The sequence below is a fragment of the Nesoenas mayeri genome (assembly GCF_963082525.1).
Source record: "Nesoenas mayeri genome assembly, chromosome: 3".
Classification (NCBI taxonomy): Eukaryota; Metazoa; Chordata; class Aves; order Columbiformes; family Columbidae; genus Nesoenas; species Nesoenas mayeri.
In genome coordinates this window covers 62,981,227-62,997,324 of record NC_137544.1, presented here as the reverse complement: position 1 = coordinate 62,997,324, position 16,098 = coordinate 62,981,227, and the positions used below count along the sequence as shown (strand labels likewise).

The 16,098-nt window shown below is 41.4% G+C and overlaps 1 protein-coding gene across 5 annotated transcripts in view; it reads right to left on the bottom strand.

Annotated features, from left to right (window-relative positions):
* The window catches only part of AIG1 (androgen induced 1), a 120,968-nt gene extending 113,927 nt beyond the window's left edge, over positions 1 to 7,041 (bottom strand). For 4 of the 5 annotated variants that reach the window (XR_013922000.1, XM_080342193.1, XM_080342194.1 and 1 more), the window contains exon 1: positions 6,684 to 7,041. Coding sequence is in view for 3 of the 5 variants with exons in the window: in XM_080342193.1 (XP_080198319.1) it covers positions 6,684 to 6,824 (141 nt within the window). In the remaining 2 variants the exon portion in view is untranslated. Of the gene's footprint in view, positions 1 to 4,003; positions 4,060 to 6,683 lie in introns of those variants that run through there. The other variant, XM_080342195.1, reaches the window with a different exon arrangement.
* Between the last annotated feature and the right edge of the window lie 9,057 nt (positions 7,042 to 16,098).

Below are 16,098 nucleotides of genomic sequence, written 5' to 3'. Positions count from 1 at the left end.
AATTCTGCAGAAGGCATACAAACCTGTCACTGGTATTGATCTTTTTAGCATTTATTGACTGGAGTTGCCTTAGGAATTAAAACTCCAAATGACAAGAAATTCTCCACCCATGCTGAGCTCCTCCCATCATCAGAGTCTATATTAAAGTAGTGCAATTAGAAAAATGTTTCATAAATATTGCATTAGGATAGGCAGGCATTGATGACTCCAATTATTAAATACGTAAAGAAAACAGCATGTAATGGAAGGAATCGGAGATATTTTTTTTGTTGTTTTGTTCAGGTAAATACACACTCAGCATAGGTCATTGTAATGAATCTACATTATATCACTTTAATACACTGCACAATTGCCTATTTTTTCCATTTTGTTTTACTACATTTTATGGTGATTTTACTTTGTTCAAATCCGCAAACTTCTGTGCAATGTCAGGGTTTTGTAATTTCATGAAGTTTTTTTTCTGTTTATAGGTTTAAACAACTTCATATTTTGTTGTACAGTGGCATAGTTGCACATTTGAATTTTCTTTCATGCCCATAATAAAATATCTTGATCATGTGACTATTTCCGCATTTTAAGACAGACTGATCAAGTTTCTTTTTTGTTTTCAGCCTAAGGACACAACAATTAACTACTCACCTGGACTTCTACCCTGCAAGTCTTTGTATATCCTCGGGTTGATGTAACTGCACCAATTCAAGTGGAATTTGATTTATATTAAAACACTAAGTTCTAATTTTCTATATTATTATGTAAGAATATTATTTGATAGGTTATATAGATCTTTACTACAACTTAAGAAGGTTGATCTCTCAAAATGTATTTCTTGAATAAGCTTATATAGCCTCATTAACACAAGTATACTTGTAAGGTCAAAAATACATCAATTAAATATTTTGTTATATGTTTATATTCACAACAAATTAGGACAGCTCAGAACCCCAACTTTTACTTCAACTTAGAACACTAACATAGAACATTAGATGTGTTGTCCTTGTTTAAACTAATTGTTTAAAATATTAAACATTTTTGCCATATGGAGGCATATAAGATTATCGGAGTTATCCTTACCACTACAATAACATTGTAAAGAAAATAATTCAACTGTAATACAATGTAAATAGTACTTTTTCAAAGGGGAACAAAAGGACAACTAAACCAACTTCTTGAAGTTGTCATCATTTAAACTCTTCTGGCAAAACCCTACAGACTTTACACTTGTTTAAAATATGGCATTGTTACCTATCATTTACATACTCCAAGTTATAAAATAGTACTACTGACATTAGTTAAATCTATCATCATAGTAAGTGATCCCAATTTGTCCTCACTTCTACTCTCCTCTTTTCCCTGCCAACCCTACTGCCAACACAAATATTTCAAGGCAGCCATAAATTTCCTAATAATTCCCAAATTAAATGTTCAACATATTTAAGTCCAATTGTAAAATAAATACATGCTAATGCAATGTGAAAATGGAAATCTTCAATGTAGTGCTCAAATTCCACTCAATTTGTAATAGCACTACCAAAACACATGGAAAACACAGGTCTACAAATCATAAATGGTGATACTATTACATTTTTATTATTGCATCAACAGCACTATACATAACTGTTTCTCTGACATGTTTACAGCCCAAAAGGGAAAAAGAAAGCTCTAAAACACACGCTTATTAAAAGGTTCCTTTACATATATTGTTGCCTTTTCTCTCAATTACATTAAGCATCATTAAGAAACCTCACCTTGTTATTCCTCGAAACAGCAATCCCTTACTTTCTCTGGAAACTGATCAACACTGTTGACTGTATACTCTTTTATAATAAGAACACAGAGATATGTAGACATGGTGATGAATTTCCTCTGGAAATAATACATAATAGTATTTCACACTTCTGTAACCGTTTCACCCAAAAGCCACAAAACACCTTAATACTAGGGTAACTTACAGATCATGAAAGAAGAAAGCAGAAGGTGAAATTTGTTTTACTAAAGGAAATCCTGGAAAAGAGTCATAGTTACATTGCATGGAGTGTGGAATGTGTTTTCACTTTTGTCTTCTGTGTTATGGTGAGTTTAACTTGTACAGTTAGCAATGAAACTTGCTCAACTTCCAATATCACAGTTATGTCACAGTTTATGATTCCATAATTCTGAATGTTCTGACCTCTGACATTTGCTAGTCATCTGATTTCCTATCAGCATAACTAAATACAAATTGGGCACAAATCACCTGTAATTTTTAGCCATGCTTTGTTAAGCTGCTGTCTTTGTTTTTGTTGTCTAGTAACTGCATCTAATATAGTTTAATAACTAATTAAATACACTAAATAAGTAACTGACAAATCACCAACTCTAGTTTCTAGTCCTATTGCTAACATGCCCCTCTGAAATTTTCCAAAGATAAGAAACAAACTAAGTTCTGATGATTTATTTAAACTTAAATGAAACATAATGGCATTTTCTGCAAAACAAAGACAACATGTACTAGCAAAAAATGTGCTGCAAACACAGCTTATACCTGTTTTTTGTAGAACTCAATCTGCCAGACAATATGTAAAAGTCCATACACAGACCTCCTGCTATTTCTTTCAAAGGTATAAAAAAAAGTATAAGGTCAGACAGATTTATGTATGAGCTAAATGAACTCCTCTCTAACTTTGGCTGCCCTGAATCAAGTAATATGAATACCGACATTAACATTCTGTTATTCAAAATAGGACCATTAATAATAACCATAAAACATAACACTTAAGACTGCTTCCAAAAATCTAGCCTGGCTTTTTGTCCCTATAACTACCCTGTTCAGCCCATGAGAGACCATAAGATTAAAAAAAATAACACTCACAGTATTTTGTTAATGCCTGCATAGGTATATGCAATAGTATCTTGTTTTACTCTAGCTTCTTTGAGGAATAAGGTTTTCACAGAAACCACACAATGAAAATTAGAAGCTATGTAGACCAGTGCACTACTTACTAAGGAAACAGATACTTAACTCTAAACTACTTTTCTGCTAATTATCACACACATCCAAGCACAAAAGTAGAATTGGTTGTCATTCAGCACCCACAGGCTCCACTTTATTCCAGAAAACAAATTCTATTTAATTTTGCCTTCTTTCACAATAAGAGAGCCAAGAGAAACTGAAGAACAAAACCCCTGCAACAGCAAGGATCCTGCCATATTAGACAAGTTGGTGCAACAGATCCTTCAACAAATGTGTTTCTATACAGGCAGGTGTGGGATTGCAGTGTATGCAGAATGACCTGGTTATCTTCAATGCAAGTACTATTATCATTAATTCAGCTACTTCAGGTACTTACGGAACTGAACAAAGAGTGGTACAAGGAGGGAAAATTTCTGAGAGACTTGCATAGCTGACAAACTTGTTACAAAGAATCATTTTATACTGGCATCATTTCACCCTAACTTTCAACTACGAGGCTCAACAATTAATTTACGGGTTGTGGACATTACACATTTCTGTATTGTATATTGTGGACACATGTGGACATACAGGTTGCAGTCACAAAATGGTGAATCTGAGTCTAACAAAGGCAGCTATACAAGAAACTTCAAGCACATCTCTTGAAACATTGTATCTGAATCCAGTCCTTTGCCTTTTTCACCGGAACTAACTTCAGGGCTTGGTTTGTATTGTGAGGCTAAATGAAATCAACATCATGTAGTTTTGAACTAGCCTCAATGTTCAATTAAAAAATTTGATCTGCTGGGCCCACTGACTGATCTTGGCAGCAACTCTTTACCTCTTCATAGCTCAGTTTCCCACTCTACAAATGACAAAAAGGACACTGCTCTCTTTTCTCAAGTGCTTTGGAAGCCACAAGCACTAGGCAGATATCTTCACCATCTTTTGCATAAGGAGGTTAAGTATCTACCACGTCTACATACTAGAGAAAAAGTCTGAAGTGGAGAAATGATTGCTACAAGCAACAGTGAGGAGCATCACTAGTGTAATGGAAAAACATACTGTCAGTACCTTGCTTCATAAACCAGAAGAATATTCCATTGACATGGGTGTTTTAGGGAATGTTGCCACCACATTTGCAGCTGCAAAAAAAACCCAGTCAGTCATCAGAATGACAGTAGTGAAAACAAGTCATTAGTTGCGCTTATTTTCTTTCTTAAGGACAGGAGAGACTAAGCATGGATAGTGTCATTTGAGAAAATCCTACTTAGGTATAAACATCCAAAATATTATGGATGGACAGGGACATGACAGTTCTTAGCTTTGTATTAAACAACTTCCTCTTCATGCTCAACTTCTGCAAACAGTGTGAAGGCTCTCTGTCTACTGTTCAGATTAATGCATACATTTAGAATACTTTACTGTGTCTTGTATTTTATTTATTGATGGCATGACTGGAAAGGAATGTCCCTTTACAGATGGACAGATTAAAAAAAAAAATCAAAATCACTTTTCCGATTCAAGTGATAAACTCATTTTTCTCAAAAACTGGTAGCAGTTTTTGGAAACAGAAATAACTTCTACGTGCTTCTGTGATGTCAAAGATGAAATCTCTGCTTGTGGAGGTACAATCTGTAGCAAGAACACACGTCTGCCAAGACTCTGGCATCGATGATATTTTGTCTAGACAGCCTTTGAATGTGACTGACACAGGAACACTGCACATGGTTGAGGAAACTGAAACTTACGCAAGAGCTTTTCAAGCCGTAGTCAACATACAGCATTTTGGATATGTGCCAAACATCCTCCAAACACACCTTGTGGTATCCTCCTCAGGAATCTAACGGTTTTTGTTTCTTCAGGTCTGCCAGTTGTCCCAGGAGTTAGAAAGATAGATTTGCTTAGATAGGATGCTGCTAGAGCCATTTGGACTTAATACTGTCAACAAGGGGAGAGGTCTATGTGCTGGCTAGTCACTGAGGCATTCAAATAGTTGAATTGCATGTCATTTGGAAGCACTGAAGACTATAAGGAATTGCTAACCTTTTCTCAACTATTGGACTTAACTAAGAAACACATGACAACTATTAGCTAAAGGACAGAAATGACTAGCCGCAGTTGATAATTCTTCTAGACATTTTGGAAAGCACTACGTATTTACTTTGACCTTTTGGGCCATGACAGAAGTAGCCTGAACCATGTGCATGCTTTCATGGGAGAGTCCACATGAACTTGCCACAGACAGCAGGCTGTTATTTGGGGGAAATTATTAATATCATGTATTGTGAAATGTTATTTTCACTGTATGACAGCATTAGTTCACCTAATCCTCAAGAAACTGTTAGGGCTAGGAGAACAGAGAAAAGGGGGAAGGAGACTCAGAGGCAAGATCCTTGGCTTTTAGCTTTAGTTGGTTTACCTCTAATTCAACTGGCACTAAAGTCAACAGTTCCCCATTAACTTACTGAGACTTAACGCTAACTTCTATCAGTTAATATTACTGACAGTGCAGTTCAGCAGCCCAAAAGAAAGAAAAATATGAGCCCATAAGATGCCCATTTACAACCACAGTAAAAGCTCTAGGTATGGCTGTGGGTCCTCAGAGACCCAGTAAATTTTTGACACCCAACACAAAATTTATACCATCTAAATGCAAAATACGGCAAGTGGTGCTTCTCTCCAAATGAAATATGGACCTCAGTGAACCTTAGCTTAATCCTGACCCTGAAATACACACGCTTAATCTATCAGGTTAACAGTGTGTGAGTTTCATTTCCAAACTCACAAGCTCAACCTACTGACTGGATATGAAGTGCAGAGGTAGCAGCAGCCATACTTGTGAATCTACAGCAAGGTCCTGAGAGAGGTCTTATCACCGGCAAGCAGAAAAACACTTGCGTTTTGGGAGTTTTCTGTAACTCAGCAGGAACTGCAAAATTTCTCACCTATTTACACCGTGGATCCAAAGGAAAAAACAAACAAACAAACAAAAACCCCCAAACACAAACTATTTTGGCCTAGGTACTAGGTGTAAGTTTGCTATCACATTTCTAAAACAAAACCCAAGTTTCTCCTCCCATTCCCTCTCTCCTCCCACCTGCACTAGGGAAACACTACTGTGAAGGCAGCAAGGCAGGGAAGCTCAGAGCAAAAACAGCCCCCGGCCAGCACCTGGTGTTTTCTAGCAGGCCTGCATACTCGTGACTGTTCTAGCTCTGGGCCCTTATAAAGGAAAGTTTCACAAGCTCTTTTATGATTTGCAATCAAAACTAGCTGGATCTGGCAAGTTTTTTTTGTGTCACTCTCATGCACTTTCACCTGCCGGGGCTGGATTCCTCGGACAGGCCAAAGGGAGCAAGACGTTTTCTATCCTGACAGCACACAGGCGCCTAACGCTGGGACCAGCAGGTTCTCGTGTTTACTGTCAGCCATTTAAAAAGGCGAAAGGCAGCATCACCACTGACGGGGCGTCAGACGCGCCATCCTCACGGCCGCTTACAGGCCGCAGCCCTTCGGCTTTGTCCGTGTCTTCCTCCGTTCGAACCGCCCGGCTCCGCCGCCGCGGGGTCCGGCTGGCTCCTCTCACGGCCGGCCCCGGCGTCACAACATGTCGCCGTCCCCGCTTTAAGGTCACCTCATGGCGCTGCCGTCGAGCGCGGCCGCCGTCGCCGGGGGCTCCCCCGCGGGGCCGCGGCCTTTCCACGGGCAGCCTGAGGGAGGGGGCAGGGCCACGGGCGCCGGGGGCACTTACCAGGTCTATGAAGGTCAGAAATTTCCAGCTGCCTCCATAGGTCTGATGCGCGGGCATGTCAATGGCCTTGTAATTGCACAGGATGGAGCAATAGGACAGGAGGATGGCGGCGCGCAGCACCTGGCAGGGTACCAGCGCCATGTTGCACGCTGTGCCGGGGCGGCCTCGGCGGCGACGGGCGGCGGGCCAGCTCGGGGTGCACTTCCGTGTGTGTGTGTGTGTGTGTGTGTGTGTGTGTGTGTGTGTGTGTCTGTGTGTCTGTGTGTCTGTGTGCGCGCCCGTGCGGGCGGGACTCCGAGCCTCCCCGCGCCGCGTTCGGCCCCGGCCGGGGCGGGGCGGAGCGGCCGCGCTGTGCGGCGGCGGGTGGCAGCGGCGTGGGCAGGTGGGGTTGGAGGGCTCGGTGGATGGCGGCGGCGGTGCTGGCGCTGCTGGCAGCAACCTGGATGGCGGGCTCGGCGCGCCCCCGAGCCGCAGCTCCGCGGGCAGAGAGGGCGGGAAGAGGCCGTGCCGTTCCCCAGGGAGCGGAGGGGCATGCCCTCCCGCTCCCATCGCCGCCGCCGCGCACGCCGGTCCTGCCGTGCCGCTCCGGCGGCGGCGGTGCGTGCCCCGGGGGCTGGTCGGTGCGGGGCCGGGGCTGCCCAAGGACGGCGCGAGTGCGATTGTGAGCACGGGCAGCAAGTTATTTGCAGAACCTGGTTGCCCGCACTTCCAAGCGAAAAAATACGCTGCATCAGCAATCACGTACTTTAAACAGTGTACTGGGAAACGCTGCCGCGCATCTGCCTCCGCGGCACCTCCCCGGAAGGCCGGCGGGCACAGGGTCGGGCCGGCGGGCACAGGGCCCGGCCGCCGCTGCTGTTGCCGCCGCGCCCCGCGCCACCAGCTGACCACGCCGGGGCCAATGGGCTGCGAGAGCGCGGCGGCGGCTGGAGCAGGTGTCACCGCCCGCGGCCTGCGGGGCGTTTGGTGGGGTCGGGAACGGCGGGAGCCCCAGGAGAGGTCGCCGGGCGAAAGGGGCTCTGGCTGGACGCTGAGAGCTGTGCCGCCGCTGCACAGGTAACACACGGCTGTCCCGGTGCGGAGAGCGGTTGTCCACCCATGGGTATCTCTGGGGCACAGTCATGTCCTCGGTGTTGCCATCGGTTGTGCACACACACAACTGCTAGAAGTGAGCCATGAAGATGATGGAGTGGAGCATCTCCCTTATGAGGAAAGGCTGAGGGAACTGGGTCTCTTTAGCTTGGAGGAGCCTGAGGGGTGACGTCATTAATGTGTAGAAATATGTAAAGGGTGATTGTCATGAGGATGGAGCCAGGCTCTTCTCGGTGACAACCAATGATAGGACAAGGGGCAATGGGTACAAACTGCGACACAGGAGCTTCCGCTTAAATTTGAGAAGAAACTTCTTCTCAGTGAGGGTGCCAGAGCACTGGAACAGGCTGCCCAGGGGGGTTGTGGAATCTCCTTCTCTGGAGACATTCAAAACCCGCCTGGACACATTCCTGTGTAACCTCATCTAAGTGTTCCTGCTCCGGCAGGGAGATTGGACTAGATGATCTTTTGAGGTCTCTTCAGTGCCTAGATTCTGTGTGAAGTGCGCTTTGCAACACCTGTGACCGCTGGGAAACCGGGAAACCTCATTGCCCCTGAATTAAAACGTTAACTTGAGTGCCAGCATTATGAGGACACTTAGTGGTGCACCTGATGGTGCAACACAGTGTTCCAGGTTGTAACTAACTAGTTGCTAATAGCATCCCAGGGACCAGAAGATCATCTTGAAGGTTCATGCACTGATGGGTGGTGGCTTCCTGCTCTCTGATGGGGCACGAGGTACAGTGGATAGCAGAAACAACCAGTCTTGTTGGTAGAGACTTGGATATTCACTCCAGCACTGGTGTGATCTAAGGGAACAGTATTTATTCCAGTCTCTGTTTTAAAGGCACCGAATGACCCTTTCTGTCAGCAGAGGTTTGATCACCAAAGCGATCCTTGACACTAGAAGCAACTGAGGGATCTTAAAGTGCTTGATTGCAGGGTAAATATTAAATTTCTTCACCCTCTGGAAAACTTAAAGATAAAAATAACTACCAGCAGAGATGTCTAGGCTTGGATGGGCACTATAAACACCATGTCCCTACATTTGTCTTCTGAAATAAATATTTGAACCATAAGGTGTTTCATCATAGCTATGCTACTGGAAGGCAAAAAGAACCAGTGGCCATGCAATGTATTCCCTACTTCTATTCCATAACATAGAGTCACAAGCCTCTTAATCTGGTAACCACGGTGCTCAAGTTCTGCAAAAATGAAGGGCTATGTAGGAGAACACGTGCTAGCAGCTAGCCTAGATGAAATTAGCACAGTTTAAGACCTCTGCTTATGCAGAGGAATTATATGTCAGGCATGGAGAAAGAACCTTTTGGAAACACAGTGCCTGAATTTCCCCCTGGAGCCTTTAGGTTATTTTACCTTGTCTTACCTGGGTTCACAGCCCCAGCAAGTACATTGAGCAATCAGACCCTTCTGTTGCTCCTTGTGTGTATTTTAGTTTTACAGGCTAAAAGGGTTTGGTCTCATTGAAGTCTCGAGGTTCAGTGCAAGAGGTGTCTGGGTGAAATGTAATTATCTGCAACACAATGGGAGACCAGACTAATAATGTTAGTGGTGTGCCTCAATACAAGTGGATCTGCAGAGCAGTGCAGTTGCCGCTGAGGACCTGATGTCTGCACTATATGTATTGCAGAAGGGTTCACTTTAGACCAGTTCTTACCTGAATATTCATTAGTGGCTGGAGTACATTAAGTGAACCCCTGGAGCACATCTTTTGGTTTGGTTTTATTTAAAAGCAATGCAGCTTGCTTTCTGTCAAGTTATAAACCAAAGCTCAGTATAAATCCAGATGATCAGGAGATTTACTCTGTATTTGAACTACAGTGCTACTGTAAAGGCGCCCTTGGTGTGCAAGTCTCGCTCGACTTGAGTTTTGTAAGCTCTCAAATGCAGGTTATTCTGTGTGGAGCTCCACAGCTTGACTGAAAACACACTCCTGCACATCCTTCTGTCTTGTGATCAGCCTCTGAGAGGAAGAGTTTGGGGCTGTCTAAGCCTTAGGCAGTTTGTCCCCTACTTCTCTAACTGCACCTCCTCCTATGATATACAGGAACTCACTCCCTGGGTCACCTCTATGTCACTAATATGACATCACAGACATTAATACTCACTGGATATAACTTGATAACCACCATTCTCAGTTTGCCTTTAAACACGTGCATTTAAACATCCTCCAGGGTCACAGCATCCTCAAAACTTACAGAAAAACTACCTGGCCTTTTCAGAGCCCACTTTGAACGCTCTTCAGTTCTACTCTCCTCTCTTCCATAGAAAACTCAGCAATGCTCACAGAAAATCCAGACCTCATACAAAGAAAAACTTGCACTCAGCCTTGTGAAATCTAAATGAAGTAGAATGTATAAACACTCTTGTTCCCTGTTTTTTTTTCTTTCGGCCAAGAAAATCTCAAGACAGGCTAACTAACATGCCAGGCTCAGCCAAGCTTCTTCCTGGTCAAAGACTCTTCTTTATTATGCATTTCTAGAACTTTGAAAGGAAACTTAACTCCTTTGTGGGTGGGTTCTTTGTGCCTGTGTCCTTTCTAAAGAAGTATCTGTTCAGTCTCTGGACAGTATTATAATAAGGGCTAATTAGATTGTAGGCTGCCATTAGCCTTCATGTGCTACTGTGGACTTTATACTCCCTGTCTAATGAGAGACAAGCAGCAAAGTCTTTTGTGACTATGATTGAAAGAGGTTTGCACTGGATTTTATTTTCCTTTGGATTTGGTCTTATTTTTTTTCAGCAAAGTAAAAAGGAGAAGTTTACTAATTTGCCCTTTATATTGCCATATTAATGCAATTTTTTGGTACTTTGTAAAATGTTCACATTTCAGGTTTGTGATTAAGTGCATAAGTCATGGTAAGGTAGACTATAAACATGTAAAATGTGATATTCAGTGCTAGCTTGTGATTTTTCAGATCCTGTTCTTTAAATATTTGTTTGTATATAAATTGTATAAAGCCTCAGCTGAATTTTCATAAATCACATACTGTATTTGAAAATGAAAATTTCACATGGGTCTTACTTGTCATTCAGTAGAGATGAGAAACAACTTTATAAAAGAAGGAGAGTCCAAAGCACTGGTATGTCTGAGATGGAAGATGTTAATAAATGCTATCTACTACAGGGCAAGCAAGATGCCTAAAAATCCGTCAGAGAACTGAGTGGAAAAAAGGACTAAAAAAGTGTGGTTTCTATACAACTGTTAATAGAAAATATAAAATTAATTGCACAGTAGTTTTGCTGCTTGGCATTTTGACAGAATGAAGTGTAATATCTTGGAATCCAAGTTTTAATCTCTTCTATGCAGGCTAGCAGATGACAAAGCTTGAGAATTTTTTGGTCGGGGTGTTTTTAGGTTTTGTTCTTGTTGTTTTTTGGTTTTTTTTTAATAATAACATTTGAATTTCTGCATAGCATTGTATGCTGTGAATATCAAATATCTTTGAGACATTTTTGAGAGATGTTTTGAGACCCATGAGGTGCCTTTTCTAAAGCAATTGCTTTAAATGCAAATGAGTTGTTTACAAGGAATTATGCCACAGGCAGTTCCTCCAAAGCAATAATAATAAGCATAATAATCCATGCTTGAACTCATAAAAAATTCGTAATACTGCCTCATCACAATGTGGTCATGGTGATGCACCTGATACTGCAATTTCTAATATTTGAGGCAGAGTGTACAAACTGTGCCAAGGTAAGTGTACTTGCCTATGTGGGAGTGTGACTCCCACATAAGCAGACCTGCAAAAAATCAGCTTTCTTGCAATGGATATAAGTGAAATTATCAAAACATTGCAAGTTAAAAATCAGCAAGCAATTATTGAAAAAAAGCTTGCCTGTGCCTACAGCATTAGAGTAGGTATTTATTTAATATACAGCTCTTCAGTTGGATGAACTATCACTTGGTTCATAAATGGCCCCACATATCAAAGGATTCAACTCAGAATCTTTACATTATCTGCTATAAATGGGCCCATTGTTGATATAAAAATCAAAGGATGGAGAAAAAAAGAATGAAAAAAATGAAAAGACCACATTTATAGAGAGATAAAGAGCAGTGTGTTTAATAAGACTTCTGGAGCTACTTGCTTGTATAATGACTGATTATTGCCAATTTAGTTTCAAGTTTAGGTTAAAGAATTACAGTGAGTTACTAATAGGGCATATTTTGTACTGAGTATTCTACAATACATATCTATATGTATTTAACAATGGGCAACAGAGCTGGAACAGAGACGACCAGGAGATAAGTGGAACAAAATTTGGGGCAGCTGAAAATTAATTCATCATCTTTTCAAGTTAAACTTTGCTTTATTGTGCAAAACCATAAACTTCCATGCTATAAAAGAGAAATGAACAGATAAAACTTGCTGTCTTCAGCCTCCCTGTTAAGTTAAAATTTCCCAAAGCTAAGATTATATAAATAAAGAGCCTTATGGTATAAATCAAGAGTTCTGACTATGTAGTGAAATGGGGACTGTGTAAGGAGATTAACTTTGGTGCACATTTGGATCAGATACGATTGTGTACAACAAAGCTGTTTCACGGTAAGTATTTTATATCCCAATTTTTTATGCTTTGTGCTGATTACATCCGTCAGTGTTAGTGCAGGAAGGGAAGGCAGATAACAGGCCTCTGAGGTGCAGAAGGGCAATACTGATCAGGAGTATTTTACCTGCCCACAGGTGATGAGGCCCACTGTAAACCAGGGCAAACATTCCTCTGCTGTAGCATGCAGTCTCACGGAGGGATGTAGCCTTTGGGAAATGGTTTAGGTACATGCAGTGCACAGTCATAAATCACCTGCTGTCCTGTTTTAAGAACTTAGCCCTTACACTACATCTGCCTATCATCAAAATCTTGAGCAGGCTGGATAAGAAGTATTGTTTAGGAATATCAGTAAACAGTAAAAAAGCAGAACTGCTTTCCATGGGGAAATATGATTCAGCTTCTTGTTCATTAAAAATGTGCAAAAGAAGACAAAAAAAATTTCCACAAGTAATTATAAAGCCAGAAAATTTAACCCTGCATGTAACTGTGTACTGAGTGTCTGCCTTCTCTTAGACCCTGTTGATAGAAGACAGTCCTGACATAACAATTGTTACCAGGTACCTGTCAAACACATGAAATTCCATTTGAACACAATGAAGTGGTGTTTGCTGTCAGGAGAGCTGAACATAGGAACAAGTAACCCAGAGAGGCTGTGGTCTCTATATCTGTGAGATACTAAAAACTCGTCTGGAAACAGTCCTGAGCATCCTACTGTAGCTGACTCTGCTTGAGCAGCGGGATTCAACTACATGATCTCAAGAGGCCCCTTCCAACCCCAAGAATTCTGTGATGCCAGAGTGTAAATGGAGCTACATATGTAACTACTGCATAACTCACCAAGTCCACATAAACTTTCTAGATTATCTTGTTAAAATCAGCTCTTAGGTGGGTTAAATCCTGTGAGTGCATCACTGTGGTACCTCCTCTATACATCTGGGCAAAGGAGTTAGAGGTGGGATGAGAAACAAGGCACAGGAATGATGCAGGTGCTCCACACCACTTCTGGAGCATTGTCTGGTTAGAAGAGTTGTATTATTGTTAATTTGTGCTGGAGACTTAATATGTGTAGTTTGTGAACGGAATTGGAATAAATCTCTACCCCTAAGTCCCCAGTCAAAAGTTGGAGAATTATTTGCCTGCACCTTGTCTGTACTCCAAATTCTCATCCATAAACCTGAACTAGTAAAACTTCCTGTCTGTGTGCTGACTGAAAGTCATCTCAGCAAATACTATTTCTTCATTTATTTTAAAACTATACATGTGTAATTATACTTCACCCAGTTACTTCTTGGACTTCTGAGGAAACCTGATATATACGTATAAAAAAATTCTTAAGCAAACAGCAGATAATTTTCTGTGACAACTGGAAAATAGAGTAAATATGAATCATGTCCTATTTAGAATGGGTGAGTAATTCTCTGGTTCAGCTGAAGTCAGGTTCAACTGATCAAGGGAGAACAGTAATATGCATCTAACACAACAGCCAGATTACAGGGGGCATTTCATTCAGTAGCAGAGAGGCAGTGCACTGGCTAGCAAGGACAATAGTAACCAAATACCCATCTCAAAGATTTGGCGTAGCCTTTTTTTTTTTTAGCAGTTTGGCTTTGATGAATTTGCAGAAGCTTGTATTGTGTTTGGGCTGCCAAGCAGACCTGGAGGTACCTGCTGTCGTCTGCTGGCCCCTCTGCAGGAGATGCTTATCGCTGCCAGCTCTTCCTCTCGTGGTAGGGCTGACTCTCAGCAGAATGCCATGCTTCTGGCTTTTTAGTATCTGCCAGACAATGCAGCAGTAAGCAGGCTCTCTCCGTCACCAGCTGGAAGCTGTTGTTCTATCTAATTTTTTAGTCTAGTGCCCCTCCTCAAAATGCCTTTTACACCACTAGTAGAAACTGTGCCATTTTCAGTATGTGTCTTTCCCGTGATACAATCTGCTGCTGAAGGGTCACATCTCTCTGGGCTAACAGTGGCAGGAGGTCCCTACCATACTGTGATGATATTGCACTACAGATGGATGTATAGGATGGTTTTCCTGGATAGTGATGCTTTTTTTTTCTTTTTTTTTTCCTCCTCCACATATCAAAAAGGTTTGGTCAAAATGGATTAATATTGTGGAAATGGAGAACATGAACAAGAAATCTCCAGGTGAGGTATCTTCATGTCTCCCAAGTATTCTCTTTTTTCCTGCCTTCTCCCTTTTTAATTCAGTCCATGGCTATCCTGATGGATTAAATCATTAAAACTCATTTACACTCTTCAGCCTCCTTTCAAATCTTGGGTTTGGACACACAAAGCCACTGTGGATATAGTAGGCAGAAAAATATTCTTGTAATTTCCTCACCTATGAATCTGACACATGTCTGTATTTCCATAACTCAAAGCCCCTTTTAAAATCAGCTTGACGAAAATTCCTGACAATAAAATTCCTTGACAATAAAAACGTGAAAATGTATGTGAAAAGGGAGACAAACACACACTGATGTGATACAAAAACTGAATTGCAAACTGGCTTTAGGGTAACAACCATGAATAACTTTCTCTCCTGTTTGTTCAGCTTTGTATATTTTTATAGTCTGATGATCATTTGAGATTAATTGCAGAGGATAGAATGATAATATGCTTTAAAGAAGTAAAGTAGGGGAGAAGCAGGAGGTCTAGACCAACCTTCAGAAATCAACCAGCTGTATGCTGTTGCACATTTGAGCTCTTAGATAAATGACCGCAAATGCATGGGTGAATAAATGACCACATTGAAATTACTTTGAACTTTCTCACAATCACCTTTTTTTTTGTATTATGATTCTTGCTACCCACTTACTGGAACAAAAGTAAAAATATTTTGAGATAGCTGCATCATGGGAATTTCTCTGCAAGTGAATGAAATAACCAAAATCCTTGTTTTCTTGAATGACAGCCCCATTGCACAATATACATAACCACTGCAGAGGAGAAATTGGAATAATAGGCATTTGCAAAGAAAAACTAGTACTTAATATCCTTGGGAAAAGTTAGGCTGCCACAGTTCCTGCCCCAAAATCTCACCTTCAGTAATGTAATGGACTAACCACAAGTCACTTTGCCATTGTTTTCTGCTTACAGAAGGAACACAATTGTGTGCACTCTACAGATGCAGCATAAAGAAATGGCAGTTTAAGCAGATGTGAAGCGGCATTAATATCAGGCTTAGCAGTGTGATTGCTGGCTGATAAAGTGCAACCAAATAAACCAGAAGAAGAGACTGAATTAGGATGTCTTTGCTGGAAGTAATCTTGGAGACTGTAAATATGATAATTAGGATAGCTTTAAAATCCTTTAGGTGCCTTTTTGAAGTATATTAGCTGATAAATCTGACTAGTTAATCTAGTAACTGGTGATTGCTAGGGATAATTGAAAATGCACAAGACTTTAATTTTTTGCCGAAAAATTCATGTGAATGGGGGTGGGAGAAATCCTGTTTATGAACATTTTGCAAAAAATGTAGCCTGTTTTCAGGCACCTTCAAGTTTCGCATGTACTTATGCAGCCACTGACCGAGAAGCTTTATCATTTATGAGCAGCCCAGATGGCACATTGGGATTCAGAACCCAACCTAAATCTTTGGAAGACTTGATTTAATTTTGGCTGGTTTAAATGAATCACAAAACTGTCCCTTCTCTTTGTATTTTCTGAACCTAAGCAGTCTGCAGTTTGAGAGGGGTTTTTTTGTTTGTTTGGCTGTTTGTTGTTGGCATCCTAATATAAGAGATGT